Source organism: Pseudophryne corroboree, chromosome 2 (genome assembly GCF_028390025.1).
Source record: "Pseudophryne corroboree isolate aPseCor3 chromosome 2, aPseCor3.hap2, whole genome shotgun sequence".
In the NCBI taxonomy this organism is placed as follows: domain Eukaryota; kingdom Metazoa; phylum Chordata; class Amphibia; order Anura; family Myobatrachidae; genus Pseudophryne; species Pseudophryne corroboree.
The window spans coordinates 35,507,390-35,522,916 of NC_086445.1; the positions used below are offsets into that span (position 1 = coordinate 35,507,390).

Here is a 15,527-nt window from a genome sequence, read left to right on the forward strand (position 1 = left end):
CATCTTCAGATGCATCAGCGGATAACCCTATATCCAAGGACAAGGGTGTCTCTCCTGTGGTGGTTATAGAGTGCTCATCTTCTAGAGGGCCGCAGATTCGGCATTCAGGATTGGATGCTGGTGACCACGGAGCCCAGCCCGAGAGGCTGGGGAGCAGTCACACAAGGAAAAAAATTTCCAGGGAGTGTGATCAAGTCTGGAGACTTTTCTCCACATAATTATACTGGAGCTAAGGGTAAATTTATAATGCTCTAAGCTTAGCAAGACCTCTGCTTCAAGGTCAGCCGGTATTGATCCAGTGGGAAAAACATCACGGCAGTCGCCCACGTAAACAGACAGGGCGACACAAGAAGCAGGAGGGCAATGGCAAAAACTGCAAGGACTTTTCGCTGGGCGGAAAATCATGTGATAGCACTGTCAGCAGTGTTTCATCCCGGGAATGGAAACTGGGAAGCAGACTTCCTCAGCAGGCACGACCTCCACCCGGGAGAGTGGAAGTTTTTTCCACATGATTGTAAACCGTTGGGAAATACCAAAGGTGGACATGATGGCGTCCCGTCTGAACAAAAAACGGGACAGGTATTGCGCCAGGTCAAGAGACCCTCAGGCAATAGCTGTGGACGTTCTGGTAACACCGTGGGTGTACCAGTCGGTGTATGTGTTCCCTCCTCTGCTTCTCATACCTAAGGTGCTGAGAATTATAAGACGTAGAGGAGTAAGAACTATACTCATGGCTCCGAATTGGCCAAGAAGGACTTGGTACCCGGAACTTCAAGAGATGCTTACAGAGGTCTTATGGCCTCTGCCGCTAAGAAGGGACTTGCTTCAGCAAGTACCATGTCTGTTCCAAGACTTACCGCAGCTGCGTTTGTCGGCATGGCGGTGGAAAGCCGGATCCTAAGGGAAAAAGGCATTCCGGAAGAGGTCATTCCTACCCTGGTCAAAGCCAGAAAGGAGGTGACCGCACAACATTATCACCACATGTGGCGAAAATATGTTGCGTGGTGTGAGGCCAGGAAGGCCCCACAAAGAAATTTCAACTCGGTCGTTTCCTGCATTTCCTGCAAACAGGAGTGTCTATGGGCCTCAAATTGGGGTCCATTAAGGTTCAAATTTCGGCCTTGTCGATTTTCTTCCAGAAAGAATTGGCTTCAGTTCCTGAAGTCCAGAAGTTTGTCAAGGGAGTATTGCATATACAACCCCCTTTTGTGCCTCCAGTGGCACTGTGGGATCTCAACGTAGTTCTGGGATTCCTCAAATCACATTGGTTTAAAACCAGTCAAATCTGTGGATTTGAAGCATCTCACATGAAAAGTGACCATGCTCTTGGCCCTGGCCTGGACCAGGCGAGTGTCAAATTGGTGGTTTTTTCTCAAAAAAGCCCATATCTGTTTGTCCATTCGGACAGGGCAGAGCTGCGGACTCGTCCCCAGTTCTCTCCCTAAGGTGGTGTCAGTGTTTCACCTGAACCAGCTTATTGTGGTGCCTTGCACCTACTAGGGACTTGGAGGACTCCAAGTTGCTAGATGTTGTCAGGGCCCTGAAAATATGTTCCAGGACGGCTGGAGTCAGGAAAACTGACTTGCTGTTATCCTGTATGCACCCAACAAACTGGGTGCTCTTGCTTCTAAGCAGACTATTGCTAGTTGGATGTGTAATACAATTCAGCTTGCACATTCTGTGGCAGGCCTGCCACAGCCAAAATATGTAAATGCCCATTCCACAAGGAAGGTGGGCTCATCTTGGGCGGCTGCCCGAGGGGTCTCGGCTTTACAACTTTGCCGAGCAGCTACTTGGTCAGGGGCAAACACGTTTGCTAAATTCTACAAATTTGATACCCTGGCTAAGGAGGACTTGGAGTTCTCTCATTCGGTGCTGCAGAGTCATCCGCACTCTCCCGCCCGTTTGGGAGCTTTGGTATAATCCCCATGGTCCTTTCAGGAACCCCAGCATCCACTAGGACGATAGAGAAAATAAGAATTTACTTACCGATAATTCTATTTCTCGGAGTCCGTAGTGGATGCTGGGCGCCCATCCCAAGTGCGGATTATCTGCAATACTTGTACATAGTTACAAAAATCGGGTTATTATTGTTGTGAGCCATCTTTTCAGAGGCTCCGCTGTTATCATACTGTTAACTGGGTTTAGATCACAAGTTGTACGGTGTGATTGGTGTGGCTGGTATGAGTCTTACCCGGGATTCAAAATTCCTCCCTTATTGTGTACGCTCGTCCAGGCACAGTACCTAACTGGCTTGGAGGAGGGTCATAGGGGGAGGAGCCAGTGCACACCACCTGATCGGAAAGCTTTACTTTTGTGCCCTGTCTCCTGCGGAGCCGCTATTCCCCATGGTCCTTTCAGGAACCCCAGCATCCACTACGGACTCCGAGAAATAGAATTATCGGTAAGTAAATTCTTATTATAAGGTTGTTCCTATATAATTATAGCGCTTTGGTGTGTGCTGGCAAACTCTCCCTCTGTCTCCCCAAAGGGCTAGTGGGGTCCTGTCTTCTATCAGAGCATTCCCTGTGTGTCTGCTGTGTGTCGGTACGTGTGTGTCGACATGTATGAGGACGATGTTGGTGTGGAGGCGGAGCAATTGCCGGTAATGGTGATGTCACCCCCTAGGGAGTCGACACCGGAATGGATGGCTTTGTTTATGGAATTACGTGATAATGTCAGCACGCTGCAAAAGTCGGTTGACGACATGAGACGACCGGCAAACCAGTTAGTACCTGTACAGGCGTCTCAAACACCGTCAGGGGCTGTAAAACGCCCTTTGCTTCAGTCGGTCGACACAGACCCAGACACGGACACCGAATCTAGTGTCGACGGTGAAGAAACGAACGTATTTTCCAGTAGGGCCACACGTTATATGATCACGGCAATGAAGGAGGCTTTGCATATCTCTGATACTGCAAGTACCACAAAAAGGGGTATTATGTGGGGTCTGAAAAAACTACCTGTAGTTTTTCCTGAATCAGAGGAATTGAATGACGTGTGTGATGAAGCGTGGTTTACCCCTGATAAAAAACTGCTAATTTCAAAGAAGTTATTGGCGTTATACCCTTTCCCGCCAGAGGTTAGGGCGCGCTGGGAAACACCCCCTAGGGTGGACAAGGCGCTCACACGTTTATCCAAACAAGTGGCGTTACCGTCTCCTGATACGGCCGCCCTCAAGGATCCAGCTGATAGGAGGCTGGAAAATACTCTAAAAAGTATATACACACATACTGGTGTTATACTGCGACCAGCAATCGCCTCAGCCTGGATGTGCAGTGCTGGGGTGGCTTGGTCGGATTCCCTGACTGAAAATATTTTATTGACTATAGAGCAATTAAAGGATGCATTCCTTTATATGCGAGATGCACAGAGGGATATCTGCACTCTGGTATCAAGAGTAAGTGCGATGTCCATATCTGCCAGAAGAAGTCTATGGACACGACAGTGGTCAGGCGATGCGGATTCCAATATTTGCCCCGAGGCAAAGGAAAGGGTAAGAGACTGCAGCAAGCAGCCCCTTCCCAGGAGCAGAAGTCCTCCCCGGCTTCTGCAAAGGCCTCAGCATGACGCTGGGACCTTACAAGCGGACTCAGGGGCGGTGGGGGGTCGCCTCAAGAATTTCAGCGCACAGTGGGCTCACTCGCAGGTGGACCCCTGGATCCTGCAGGTAGTATCTCAGGGTTACAGGTTGGAATTCGAGAAGTCTCCCCCTCGCCGGTTCCTAAAATCTGCTTTGCCAACGTCTCCCTCAGACAGGGCGACGGTATTGGAAGCCATTCACAAGCTGTATTCTCAGCAGGTGATAATCAAGGTACCCCTTCTACAACAGGGAAAGGGGTATTACTCCACGCTATTTGTGGTACCGAAGCCGGACGGCTCGGTAAGACCTATTCTAAATCTGAAATCTCTGAACCTGTACATACAAAAATTCAAGTTCAAGATGGAGTCACTCAGAGCAGTGATAGCGAATCTGGAAGAAGGGGATTTTATGGTGTCCTTGGACATCAAGAATGCTTACCTTCATGTCCCAATTTGCCCTCCAAGGGTACCTCAGGTTCGTGGTACAAAACTGTCATTATCAGTTTCAGACGCTGCCGTTTGGATTGTCCACGGCACCCAGGGTCTTTACCAAGGTAATGGCCGAAATGATGATCCTTCTTCGAAGAGAAGGCGTATTAATTATCCCTTACTTGGACGATCTCCTGATAAGGGCAAGATCCAGAGAACAGCTGGAGGTCGGAGTAGCACTAACTCAAGTAGTGCTCCAACAGCACGGGTGGATTCTGAATTTTCCAAAATCCCAACTGATCCCGACGACACGTCTGCTGTTCCTAGGGATGATTCTGGACACTGTTCAAAAAAAGGTATTTCTTCCGGAGGAGAAAGCCAGGGAGTTATCCGAACTCGTCAGGAACCTCCTAAAACCAGGGACAGTGTCTGTGCATCAATGCACAAGAGTCCTGGGAAAAATGGTGGCTTCTTACGAAGCGATTCCATTCGGCAGATTCCATGCACGAATTTTTCAGTGGGATCTGCTAGACAAATGGTCCGGATCGCATCTGCAGATGCATCAGCGGATAAAATTGTCGACAAGGACAAGGGTCTCTCTGCTATGGTGGTTGCAGAGTGCTCATCTGTTAGAGGGCCGCAGATTCGGCATACAGAACTGGGTCCTAGTGACCACGGATGCCAGCCTGAGAGGCTGGGGAGCGGTCACACAAGGAAGAAACTTCCAGGGCGTGTGGTCAAGCCTGGAAACGTCTCTCACATAAATATACTGGAACTAAGAGCAATCTACAATGCTCTAAGCCTGGCAAAACCTCTGCTTCAGGGTCAGCCGGTGTTGATCCAGTCGGACAACATCACGGCAGTCGCCCACGTAAACAGACAGGGCGGCACATGAAGCAGGAGGGCAATGGCAGAAGCTGCAAGGATTCTTCGCTGGGCGGAAAATCATGTGATAGCACTGTCAGCAGTGTTCATCCCGGGAGTGGACAACTGGGAAGCAGACTTCCTCAGCAGACACGATCTTCACCCGGGAGAGTGGGGACTTCATCCAGAAGTCTTCCACATGATTGTAGTCCATTGGGAAAGACCAATGGGGGACATGATGGCGTCCCGCCTCAACAAAAAACTGGACAGGTATTGCGCCAGGTCAAGAGACCCTCAGGCAATAGCTGTGGACGCTCTGGTAACACCATGGGTGTACCAGTCAGTGTATGTGTTCCCTCCTCTGCCTCTCATACCCAAGGTACTGAGAATTATACGGCAAAGGGGAGTAAGAACGATACTAGTGGCTCCGGACTGGCCAAGAAGGACTTGGTACCCGGAACTTCAGGAGATGCTCACGGAAGATCCGTGGCCTCTACCTCTAAGAAGGGATCTGCTTCAGCAGGGACCGTGTCTATTCCAAGACTTACCGCGGCTGCGTTTGACGGCATGGCGGTTGAACGCCGGATCCTAAGGGAAAAAGGCATTCCGGAAGAGGTCATCCCTACCCTGGTCAAAGCCAGGAAGGAGGTGACTGCACAACATTATCACCGCATTTGGAGAAAATATGTTGCATGGTGTGAGGCCAGGAAGGCCCCGACAGAGGAATTTCAACTGGGTTGATTCCTACATTTCCTGCAAACAGGATTATCTATGGGCCTCAAATTAGGGTCCATTAAGGTTCAAATTTCGGCCCTGTCGATTTTCTTCCAGAAAGAATTGGCTTCAGTTCCTGAAGTCCAGACTTTTGTAAAAGGAGTACTACATATACAGCCCCCGGTTGTGCCCCCAGTGGCACCGTGGGATCTCAATGTAGTTTTGGATTTTCTCAAATCCCATTGGTTTGAGCCACTCAAATCGGTAGATTTGAAATATCTTACATGGAAAGTAACCATGCTACTGGCCCTGGCTTCAGCCAGGAGAGTGTCGGAATTGGCGAAAAGCCCATATCTGATTTTCCATTCGGACAGGGCAGAATTGAGGACGCGTCCTCATTTTCTGCCTAAGGTGGTATCAGCGTTTCACCTGAACCAGCCTATTGTGGTGCCTGCGGCTACTAGCGATTTGGAGGATTCCAAGTTGCTGGACGTTGTCAGAGCATTGAAAATATATATTTCAAGGACAGCTGGAGTCAGAAAATCTGACTCGCTGTTTATACTGTATGCACCCAACAAGCTGGGTGCTCCTGCTTGTAAGCAGACGATTGCTCGTTGGATTTGTAGCACAATTCAACTGGCACATTCTGTGGCAGGCCTGCCACAGCCTAAATCTGTCAATGCCCACTCCACAAGGAAGGTGAGCTCATCTTGGGCGGCTGCCCGAGGGGTCTCGGCTATACAACTCTGCCGAGCAGCTACGTGGTCAGGGGAGAACACGTTTGTAAAATTCTACAAATTTGATACCCTGGCTAAGGAGGACCTGGAGTTCTCTCATTCGGTGCTGCAGAGTCATCCGCACTCTCCCGCCCGTTTGGGAGCTTTGGTATAATCCCCATGGTCCTGACGGAGTCCCCAGCATCCACTAGGACGTCAGAGAAAATAAGAATTTACTCACCGGTAATTCTATTTCTCGTAGTCCGTAGTGGATGCTGGGCGCCCATCCCAAGTGCGGATTGTCTGCAATACTTGTACATAGTTATTGTTACAAAAAAATCGGGTTATTATTGTTGTGAGCCATCTTTTCTGAGGCTCCTTTGTTATCATGCTGTTAACTGGGTTCAGATCACAAGTTGTACGGTGTGATTGGTGTGGCTGGTATGAGTCTTACCCGGGATTCAAAATCCTTCCTTATTGTGTACGCTCGTCCGGGCACAGTATCCTAACTGAGGCTTGGAGGAGGGTCATAGGGGGAGGAGCCAGTACACACCACCTAGTGGTCAAACTTTAAAATTTTGTGCCCTGTCTCCTGCGGAGCCGCTATTCCCCATGGTCCTGACGGAGTCCCCAGCATCCACTACGGACTACGAGAAATAGAATTACCGGTGAGTAAATTCTTATTTTTTTTGCTATACCCCAATATTGGGGGATTATAACTTTTTTTTTTTGATGATGAACATAGGGAGGGATCTGGATAGATATTGGGGAACTTTCCTTTGATGTGTTCTAGAAGTGATTATTATACCTAGCACCCACTAACAAATCCTTTACCTGCAATTATACTGTACCTATTTGTGTGATGGTGGAAGTGGAACTGGAGAGGGGAGGAGTCAAGATAGGAGAGGGGAGGGGTCAAGATTAAACCACCTCCATAAAAGAAAAGTCTAGATCCGACCCTGACCCCCAAACAATATCATTCTTATTGTCTGCTTATCGTCAGTGATGGCATGCACCCACATCCAGGTCTGCCGTCTTATACAATATCTTTAGATTTCAAGTAGAAAGTGAAATATATTGTACATCGTTAACTACCCACGGGAGCATGCATCGTTAACAATATACTAAATACACACTGGATGATATATATCCAGTCCGCTGTATCAGACAATTTATCTGGTGCACATCGCTAAAGGTGGGTACACACTAATAGATATATCTGCAGATCAATTGATCTGCTGATATATCTATGGACGGATCGGGCAGTGTGTTGAGCATACACACTGCCCGATCCGTCGGGGACTGACGTCATGAACTGGGCAGGCGTGTACACACGGCCGCCCAGTTCAGCTGTCAATCACCGCCGGCCGCCGCAGCATGTGTACGGGCGGTCGGCCGACCGCCCCGTACACACTCAGCGACGCGCCAATATATCGGTAGATATATTGGCCGTCGGCTGTGCTGCGCGGCCGCCGCGATACGTCTGTGAACGACGGAGTTCACAGACGTATCGGCCGTACACACTGGCCGACGGTCCCGCGATATATCGGCCGTTCAAGAGAACAGCCGATATATCGACCAGTGTGTACGGGCCTTAAGTGCGTAGCCAGCCTTACTGTTCGTGACTCATCAGCTACAATAACATATCGGGGGTGGGGGGGGGGATTGTACAGGGACCAGTAATGATCACACACCAATTGCAGGCAGACATACACTAACATTCCCACTTACTCAGTCCCACAGCGCCCACACATCTAACGTGGACCAGCTTAGAGCCCCTGGAGAAGGACCTCCGCCATATAACGATGACATAAATAAGTCATTCCGTATGTTCTCCCACCTATCAGGAACCCCTGTTCTTGAATCAGACTGTGCCATAAAGTCTGTCCTGTCCCCCGCCTTCCCCCTGCGCATTGTCTTGCTGATTCTGCAGCTATTGGTGACCCTGGAGGGAAGTGACCTGAGAAAGATACAGCAGGAACGTTTCAGGAGACTTCAGTATTCCCTCTGTCTTCTGCAGTGGCCCAGACCTCCCCCAGCATTTACATACATACATTTCTAGATGTGGAGTGACTGTCAGATGAGCTGCTGATGCGGCGATGTTAGATATAAGATACTCCACGGCTTTGTTACATACAGGAGCCGGTGTCTGGGAAATCCTGTAATTCCCATGTTACTGGTGGTGTATGGTGCAGTAGGTGACCCACACTGATGTCTGATTCTGGAACAGGTGAGTGACTCGGTTCTCCTCTATGTAGCACAGACTATGGGGCTGGTTCTGGGCAAACCCAAACAAAAAGCAGTAACTCTGTACCTGAAGAAACCATGCCGCACTGCGAGGGCTGCCGTTACATTAACTTTTATCACATGCAGGGCAAGTATTGCAATTTACATTCAGCCAGGATGCACCCCACCCAAATCCAAGTCTCTCCGCACATTTTACATCTGCCAAGGTGCAGAGTTACTGGCGTGTTTTCTTTCCTTCCAACTCAGAATCAAACCCTCTAGCAACAATATAAATATGGAGCTGACAGAACATTGTTCCTTCCCTTAGGAGACATCACCTGAAGATCAGCCATGGAGGTCCAGTTCCTGGAACATATCCGGCACTCGCTACTGAGTGACAGAAACAAAGACCTGATCATAGACAAGCTGCTGAGTCTCACCATGGAGATTATCTGTCTGCTGACTAGAGAGGTGAGAGGCGCTAGATACCTCACTGTTCTATTTACTAGCGGAACTACAGGGGCACAGTGCCCGGGGTAGTAGCAGCTGGCATTCTTTCCATTATAATGCACCTCTTGTCAGTATACCATGCAGGCAGCCATTTTGTTTATTGAACAAGTACTTAGTGACCTGTAACCCATCAATTCACTATGAATTGGAGGCATGAGGCACCGAGGGGTGTGATTTATTATATTTTGTTTTTTCAAAGCAGTTGATCAACAATTCTTCTTCAGGGGTTTATGCTATAAAGTGACATTTTCCCACAGAGATACAGCAGTGGCCCCCAGGAATTGTGGGTAGGAGCAGGCAGATCCCTCTGTGTGTGTCTTCTGCCTCTTATGGTTACAGCCATATATACACACAGCCTGTGTTACACAGAGATGGTGCAGGGCTGCTATCCGCCTATATACAGCTGGGATTAGCTTGCTGTATATGAGGGTGTTACTGTATTATATACATAGGTTGGCATCTTACATATTGGTGCTCTCATAGGATTTCATTGTTGTGAGAAAGTCGGGTGACCAGGTGACAGACATCAGCGGCGCCCCTGTGTCAGACAGAAGCAGCGGCACCCAGAGCCCAAACACGGAGGCTCCGCCTCATGCGCCAACAGGGGAGAGGAACCGTGACAGGAATATCCAGGCACCTACTGAGGTATATCCCAGAGAGACAGGAAAGGTGAGCGCTCTCATTGTACATATAGCTGTATATTCCCAGGGAGAACGCTGTTTGTTTTGTTTAAATAATTGCTATAAGGGCGTTTGATTGGTGACTGATTTATGTTGTGCTAAAGTGTAACAATACTGATACATCACTGGGGCACTGGTGATTGGTCAGGACGCACTCGGTAATTGATCCCTGACCCAGCGTCTGCCATTGTGCCCTGCAGTGGAATGTATTACACGGTACTCCTAGGTGTGGGGGTAAGTCATGTGACCAGCTCTCCTATGCTGCAGGTGCCTGGGAAGTGTAAGGATGTGGAGGTCTCGTTCTCTGTGACAGAGTGGGACTGTTCAGGCGGACACAATGACGTTGTAATGGACCCTCCGCAGCTGCGTGACTCAGTGGGTAAGAGGACGTCTCTCAGGGTGTGTGATTCTATCATGTCACTTCTCTCCGCCCCTCTCCCGGCTGTTTGGCTGTTACTGATCACTGCAGTTTGGACCTAATTGGCCTCCATTCCCTCTGCATGTGGGTCCAAAGCGACTGCCAATTCCAGCTGACACCTGATCACGATCTATCGGATGCTGGGGGCTGGTGGAAGGTTGGATGATAAATTCTTCCCCCAGTGTCTCTGGTCAGGGTGATCCTCGGGGGGTGACATCCCACCCAGATACACGTAACGGTGCAGGGCTGTGATTTACACCCGAGCCCTAGTGACAGGTGACCCTGTGCAGTGATATGTTCTGCTGTTATTACTAAGCATTGCTATATGGCTGTCATTGTCTGTTCTCCCCGCAGGTGAGTGTAGCTCTAGAAGCCCCCCAGGACGATGTGAGACCCCTCTGTACTCTGGGGATTATATAAAGGAAGAGAACCGGATTGTCATAGAGGATTATCAGGTAGCGGGACTGGCTGCATTATCTCTTCTGCATTATGTTACTCTCATATCCTTATCCTGTGTATCCTCCTGGTATAGACGCTCGGTGTAATAATATTTCTGTCCTTGTATGACAGGATGAGCCGGGACACGGGGTGTATCACCCGCAGTGTAAGGAAGAGGAGCCCGTCCCTGATCCCACCAGCTCAGGTGAGACAACAGCGGGATTGGGGTATAGAACGGATACATTGCGTATAATTGTATTCTGTATAAATAGCTAATTGCATAAATATTACAGCGGTCAGATTGCAGCAGTGTCAGAGCAGGTAATAATTTGCTGTACAGTGATGATTATATAATGCAGTCACTATTTTATATAATATAGGGCCTGTTTCAGAGTTGGCTGTAATGCAGCGTTTTCGGGCGCAGTGGAGTGATGTATATGCCGCTTGTATTTGTACATTTCTCTTACGTCCTAGAGGATGCTGGGGTCCACATTAGTACCATGGGGTATAGACGGGTCCACCAGAAGCCATTGGCACTTTAAGAGTTTAATAGTGTGGGCTGGCTCCTCCCTCTATGCCCCTCCTACCAGACTCAGTTTAGAAAATGTGCCCGGAGGAGCCGGTCACAGCTAGGGGAGCTCCTAGGAGTTTCTCTGGTTTTATTAATTTTCTTTAGAGTTAGGCACAGGGACGCTGCTGGCAACAGCCTCCCTGCTTCCTGGGACTAAGGGGGGGAGTAGTGTCCGCCCTGCGGGGTCTGAGTCACTATCTCAGCTGACAGGACACTGAGCTCCTGAGGGGAATGATCGCTCCCCGCTACAGGTGATCGCTCACCCCCGCAGCATGCTGCCACCCCCTTACAGAGCCAGAAGAGCAAAGTGGCGAGTGAGTCACCGACCCCCCTAGCAATCGGGGGGCCGGTGTGAAGATGGCGGCAACAGGGTGGGAGCGCAGTGTAGCAGCGCTCCGGAGGCTCAGCAGTACTTTGTGCAGCACTGTGAGGGGCGCCCTGAGCCAGCGCCGGACCCTACACTGGTCATAAAGTCTGTCTGGGACCCCGGAGGCCTCTGCCAGCAAAATTCTCAGGCCAGTATAAAAGAACAGGGAGTGGGAAGCAGCGCCATGAAAGGGGGCGGAGCTTCTCAGAGCGGACCGAGCAGCGTTCAGCGCCATTTTTCCTGCCTGCAGATCACAGTGGAGACACTGACAGGGAGAGCTGTCCCTCCTATTGAACTCCAGCTATCTTGTACGGTACCATGGGGTTGTAGAAGGGGGGGGGGAAGGCTGTGTAACCTATTAAGATGCACAGTAAGCGCTGGGTAGTGATTTCACTCTGTCCAAAAAGCGCTGCGTGTGGCTGGCTCCAATCTCTGTGGCTCTCTTGGCATTCTTGGGGGACAAACTGTGTCTGTCATTCCCGTGTGTGTGTGTGTGTGTGTGTGTGTGTGTGTGTGTGTGTAGTGTTTGCTGTCTCCAAGCGCCATGTCTAGGGACTCCGAGTCATATGCTGCAGAGAATAATTCCTCTCAGGATGATCCCATTCCATGTAATCAGGATTGTACTGTTTTATCACAGATCCCTGCAAGGGAGCCTAAGTGGTTAGCCTCCATTAAGGGTATGATTTCTCAGATTTCTTCTAGGGTAGCACAGACTGAGACTGCTACTCAGATTTTACAGCACTCTATGGCGGTTTAGTCCGGTGCTGTCCCTTCAGGGCCCCCTAGCGTACACTCTCAAAAGCGTGCTCTTGCCCAGATTATGCAGGATGACACGGAGACCTATTCTGACACGGCAGACGGTGATGGGGATGTGCTACGGGGGGCGGCATCTCTTGCTAAAGGGTTGCAGTTGATGGTTGAGGCCATTAGAGATGTGTTGAATATTGCTGACACAACTCCTGAGCAGGTTGAGGAGGCTTACTTCACTGATAATAAGAAAGCCTCGCTAACCTTCCCTGCATCTAAGGAATTAAATGCTATATTTTAAAAATCCTGGGAAAACCCAGAGGATTAAATTCCAGATCCCAAGAAAGGTTCTGGTTGCTTCTCCCTTCCCTGAGGAAGACAGAAAGAGATGGGAAACCCTACCCATAGTTGACGCTTCTGTTTCCAGACTGTCAAAGAAGGGTGGTTTTACCTGTCCCTGGTTCTACCGTGTTAAAAGAACCGGCAGATCGCAACGTTGACACTACACTCAAATCCATTTTCACGGCTTCAGGGGTGATACTGCGGCCTACTATTGCCTGTGCATGGATTTCCAAAGCTATAGTAAAGTGGTCAGGCACGTTACTTGAGGACTTGGGTACAATGGAGAAAAGTGACGTTGAATTGTTTTTACGTAACATACAGGATTCGGCAGGATTTATGGTTGAATCCATGAAGGACCTGGGTTTGATGGCTGCGGGGATATCTTCCATGTCTGTCTCGGCTCGCAGGGGTCTCTGGCTCCGCCAATGGTCTGCAGACGCGGAATCCAGGAGAAGCGTGGAGAACCTACCCTACACAGGTCAGGCTCTATTTGGGGAAGCGTTGGATGCTTTTCTTCCCTCAGCTGCACCTGCTACGATGAAACCCTTTTCTCCAGCTGCATCAGTCCTTTCGGACAGCTAAAGCAAGACAGAACAAGCGTCTAACACCTTCTTTAGAGGAGGCCGGGCAAAATCCAAAAATCCTGCTTCGGCAGTTTCCCAGGACCAGAAGCCTGCTTCTGGTGCATCAAAATCCTCAGCATGACGGTGGACCGCACAGCCTGGAGGAGGGGCCGGTGGGGGCGAGGCTCAGACGGTTCAGCCACGTTTGGGTGTCGTCCGGCCTGGACCCCAGGGTACAGGATTTTGTGTCCCAGGGGTACAGGCTGGAGTTTTGAGAACTCCCGCCTCACCAGTTCTTCAAATCAGGTTTACCAGCTTTGCTGGCAGACAGGGCTATCCTTCAGGAAGCCATCCAAAAATTGGAAAGGTCACTGGTCATCTGAAAAACAAGGGTTACTATTCGAACCTTTTTGTGGTGTCGAAGCCTGATGGTTCGGTCAGGCCAATTTTGAATTGAAATCGTTAAACCCTTATCTCAGGGAGTTCAAATTCAAAATGGAGTCTCTGAGGGTGGTGATCTCAGGTCTGGAGGAGGGGGAGTTTCTGGTTTCCCTGGACATCAAGAATGCGTACCTCCACATTCCCATTTGGCTGCCGCATCAGGCTTATCTCAGGTTTGCACTGTTAGACGATCACTATCCGTTTCAAGCACTGCCATTCGGTCTCTCCACGGCACCGAGGATCTTCACCAAGGTGATGGCAGAGATGATGGTTCTCATCCGCAGGCAGGGGGTGAACATAATTCCGTATCTGGACGATCTGCTGATAAAGGCATCGTCCAGGGAGAAGTTGTTATAGTCCATTGCTCTCACGATTCATCTGCTCAGGGAGCACGGTTGTATCCTGAACCTTCCAAAGTCGCATTTGGAGCCGACAAGGATGATGGGGATGATCCTCGACACGGAGGTGCAGAGGGTGTTTCTACCGGTGGAGAAAGCGTTGGTAATGCAGACAATGGTCCGGGAGGTCTTGAGGCCTGCTTGGGTATCGGTTCATCAGTGCATTCGCCTTCTTGGGAAGATGGTTGACTCCTACGAGGCTCTGCAGTATGGAAGGTTTCATGCTCGTTCTTTTCAGCTGGATCTACTAGACCAGTGGTCAGGATCTCTCCTACACATGCACCAGAGGATACGTCTGTCGCCGAAAGCAAGGATTTCACTCCTCTGGTGGCTGTACCTGCCTCACTTTCTGGAGGGCCGCAAGTTCGGGGTTCAGGACTGGATCCTTCTAACCACAGATGCAAGTCTCAGAGGTTGGGGAGCTGTCACTCAAGGGAAAACCTTTCAAGGAAGGTTGTCAAGTCCGGAATCCCTTCTTCCAATAAACATCCTGGAGCTAAGAGCCGTGTACAACAGTCTTCTTCAAGCAGCACACCTTCTGCAAGATAAGGCTGTTCAGGTGCAGTCGGACAACGTAACAACGGTGGCCTATATAAACCGACAGGGCGGAACGAAGAGCAGGGCTGCAATGTCATAGGTGGCAAAAATCCTTCTCTGGGCAGAAAGGCATGCAGTGGCGTTGTCAGCCATCTTCATTCCGGGAGTGGACAACTGGGAAGCGGACTTCCTCAGCAGGCACGATCTCCATCCAGGAGAGTGGGGCCTCCACCCGGAGGTGTTCCAGGAGGTGACAAGTCGTTGGGGTGTACCTCACATAGACATGATGGCCTCCCGCCTCAACAGGAAGCTTCGGATGTACTGTTCCAGCTCAAAAGACCCACAAGCAGTGGCGGTGGACGCACTGGTAACACTGTGGGTGTTCAAGTCACTGTATGTGTTCCCTCCACTTCCTCTCATTCCAAGAATTCTAAAGCTTGTAAAAAGAACAAGAGTAGCGGATCTGCTGGATCTACTACTGGAAGATCCTAGGCCTCTACCTCTTCGGGAGGACCTTCTGCAACAGGGGCCGTTCGCTTATCAAAACTTACCACAGCTACGTTTGAAGGGATGGCAGTTGAGCGCCAGATATTAGCTCAGAAGGGTATTCCGAGCGCGGTTATTCCTACCCTGATACAGGCTAGGAAGGAAGTAACGTCTAAACATTACCATCAGATTTGGAAAAAGTATGTATCTTGGTGTGAATCCAAGAAGTTTCCTGCGGTGGAGTTTCAACTTGGACAGTTTCTCCTATTCCTGCAAACAGGAGTGGATATGGGCCTGCAATTGGGATCCCTAAAGGCCCAGATTTCGGCTTTATTAATTTTCTTCCAGGAACAATTGGCTGCTCTCCCTGAGGTTCAGACCTTTATGAAAGGGGCTCTGCTCATCCAGCCTCCCTTTGTGGCGCCGACGTCACCCTGGGATCTTGACGTGGTGTTGCATTTCCTTCAATTGGATTGGTTTGAGCCTTTACAGGAGGCT

General features: G+C 49.8%; 1 protein-coding gene across 12 annotated transcripts in view; it reads left to right on the forward strand.

Moving 5' to 3' along the window:
• LOC134995451 (oocyte zinc finger protein XlCOF7.1-like) overlaps positions 1–15,527 on the forward strand; it is a 163,533-nt gene that overhangs the window by 34,963 nt on the left and 113,043 nt on the right. For all 12 annotated transcript variants that reach the window (XR_010198287.1, XM_063951105.1, XM_063951096.1 and 9 more), the window contains exons 2-6: positions 8,860–9,002; positions 9,525–9,710; positions 9,989–10,100; positions 10,494–10,594; positions 10,710–10,782. Coding sequence is in view for 11 of the 12 variants with exons in the window: in XM_063951105.1 (XP_063807175.1) it covers positions 8,883–9,002; positions 9,525–9,710; positions 9,989–10,100; positions 10,494–10,594; positions 10,710–10,782 (592 nt within the window). In the remaining variant the exon portion in view is untranslated. The remainder of the gene's footprint in view (positions 1–8,859; positions 9,003–9,524; positions 9,711–9,988; positions 10,101–10,493; positions 10,595–10,709; positions 10,783–15,527) is intronic.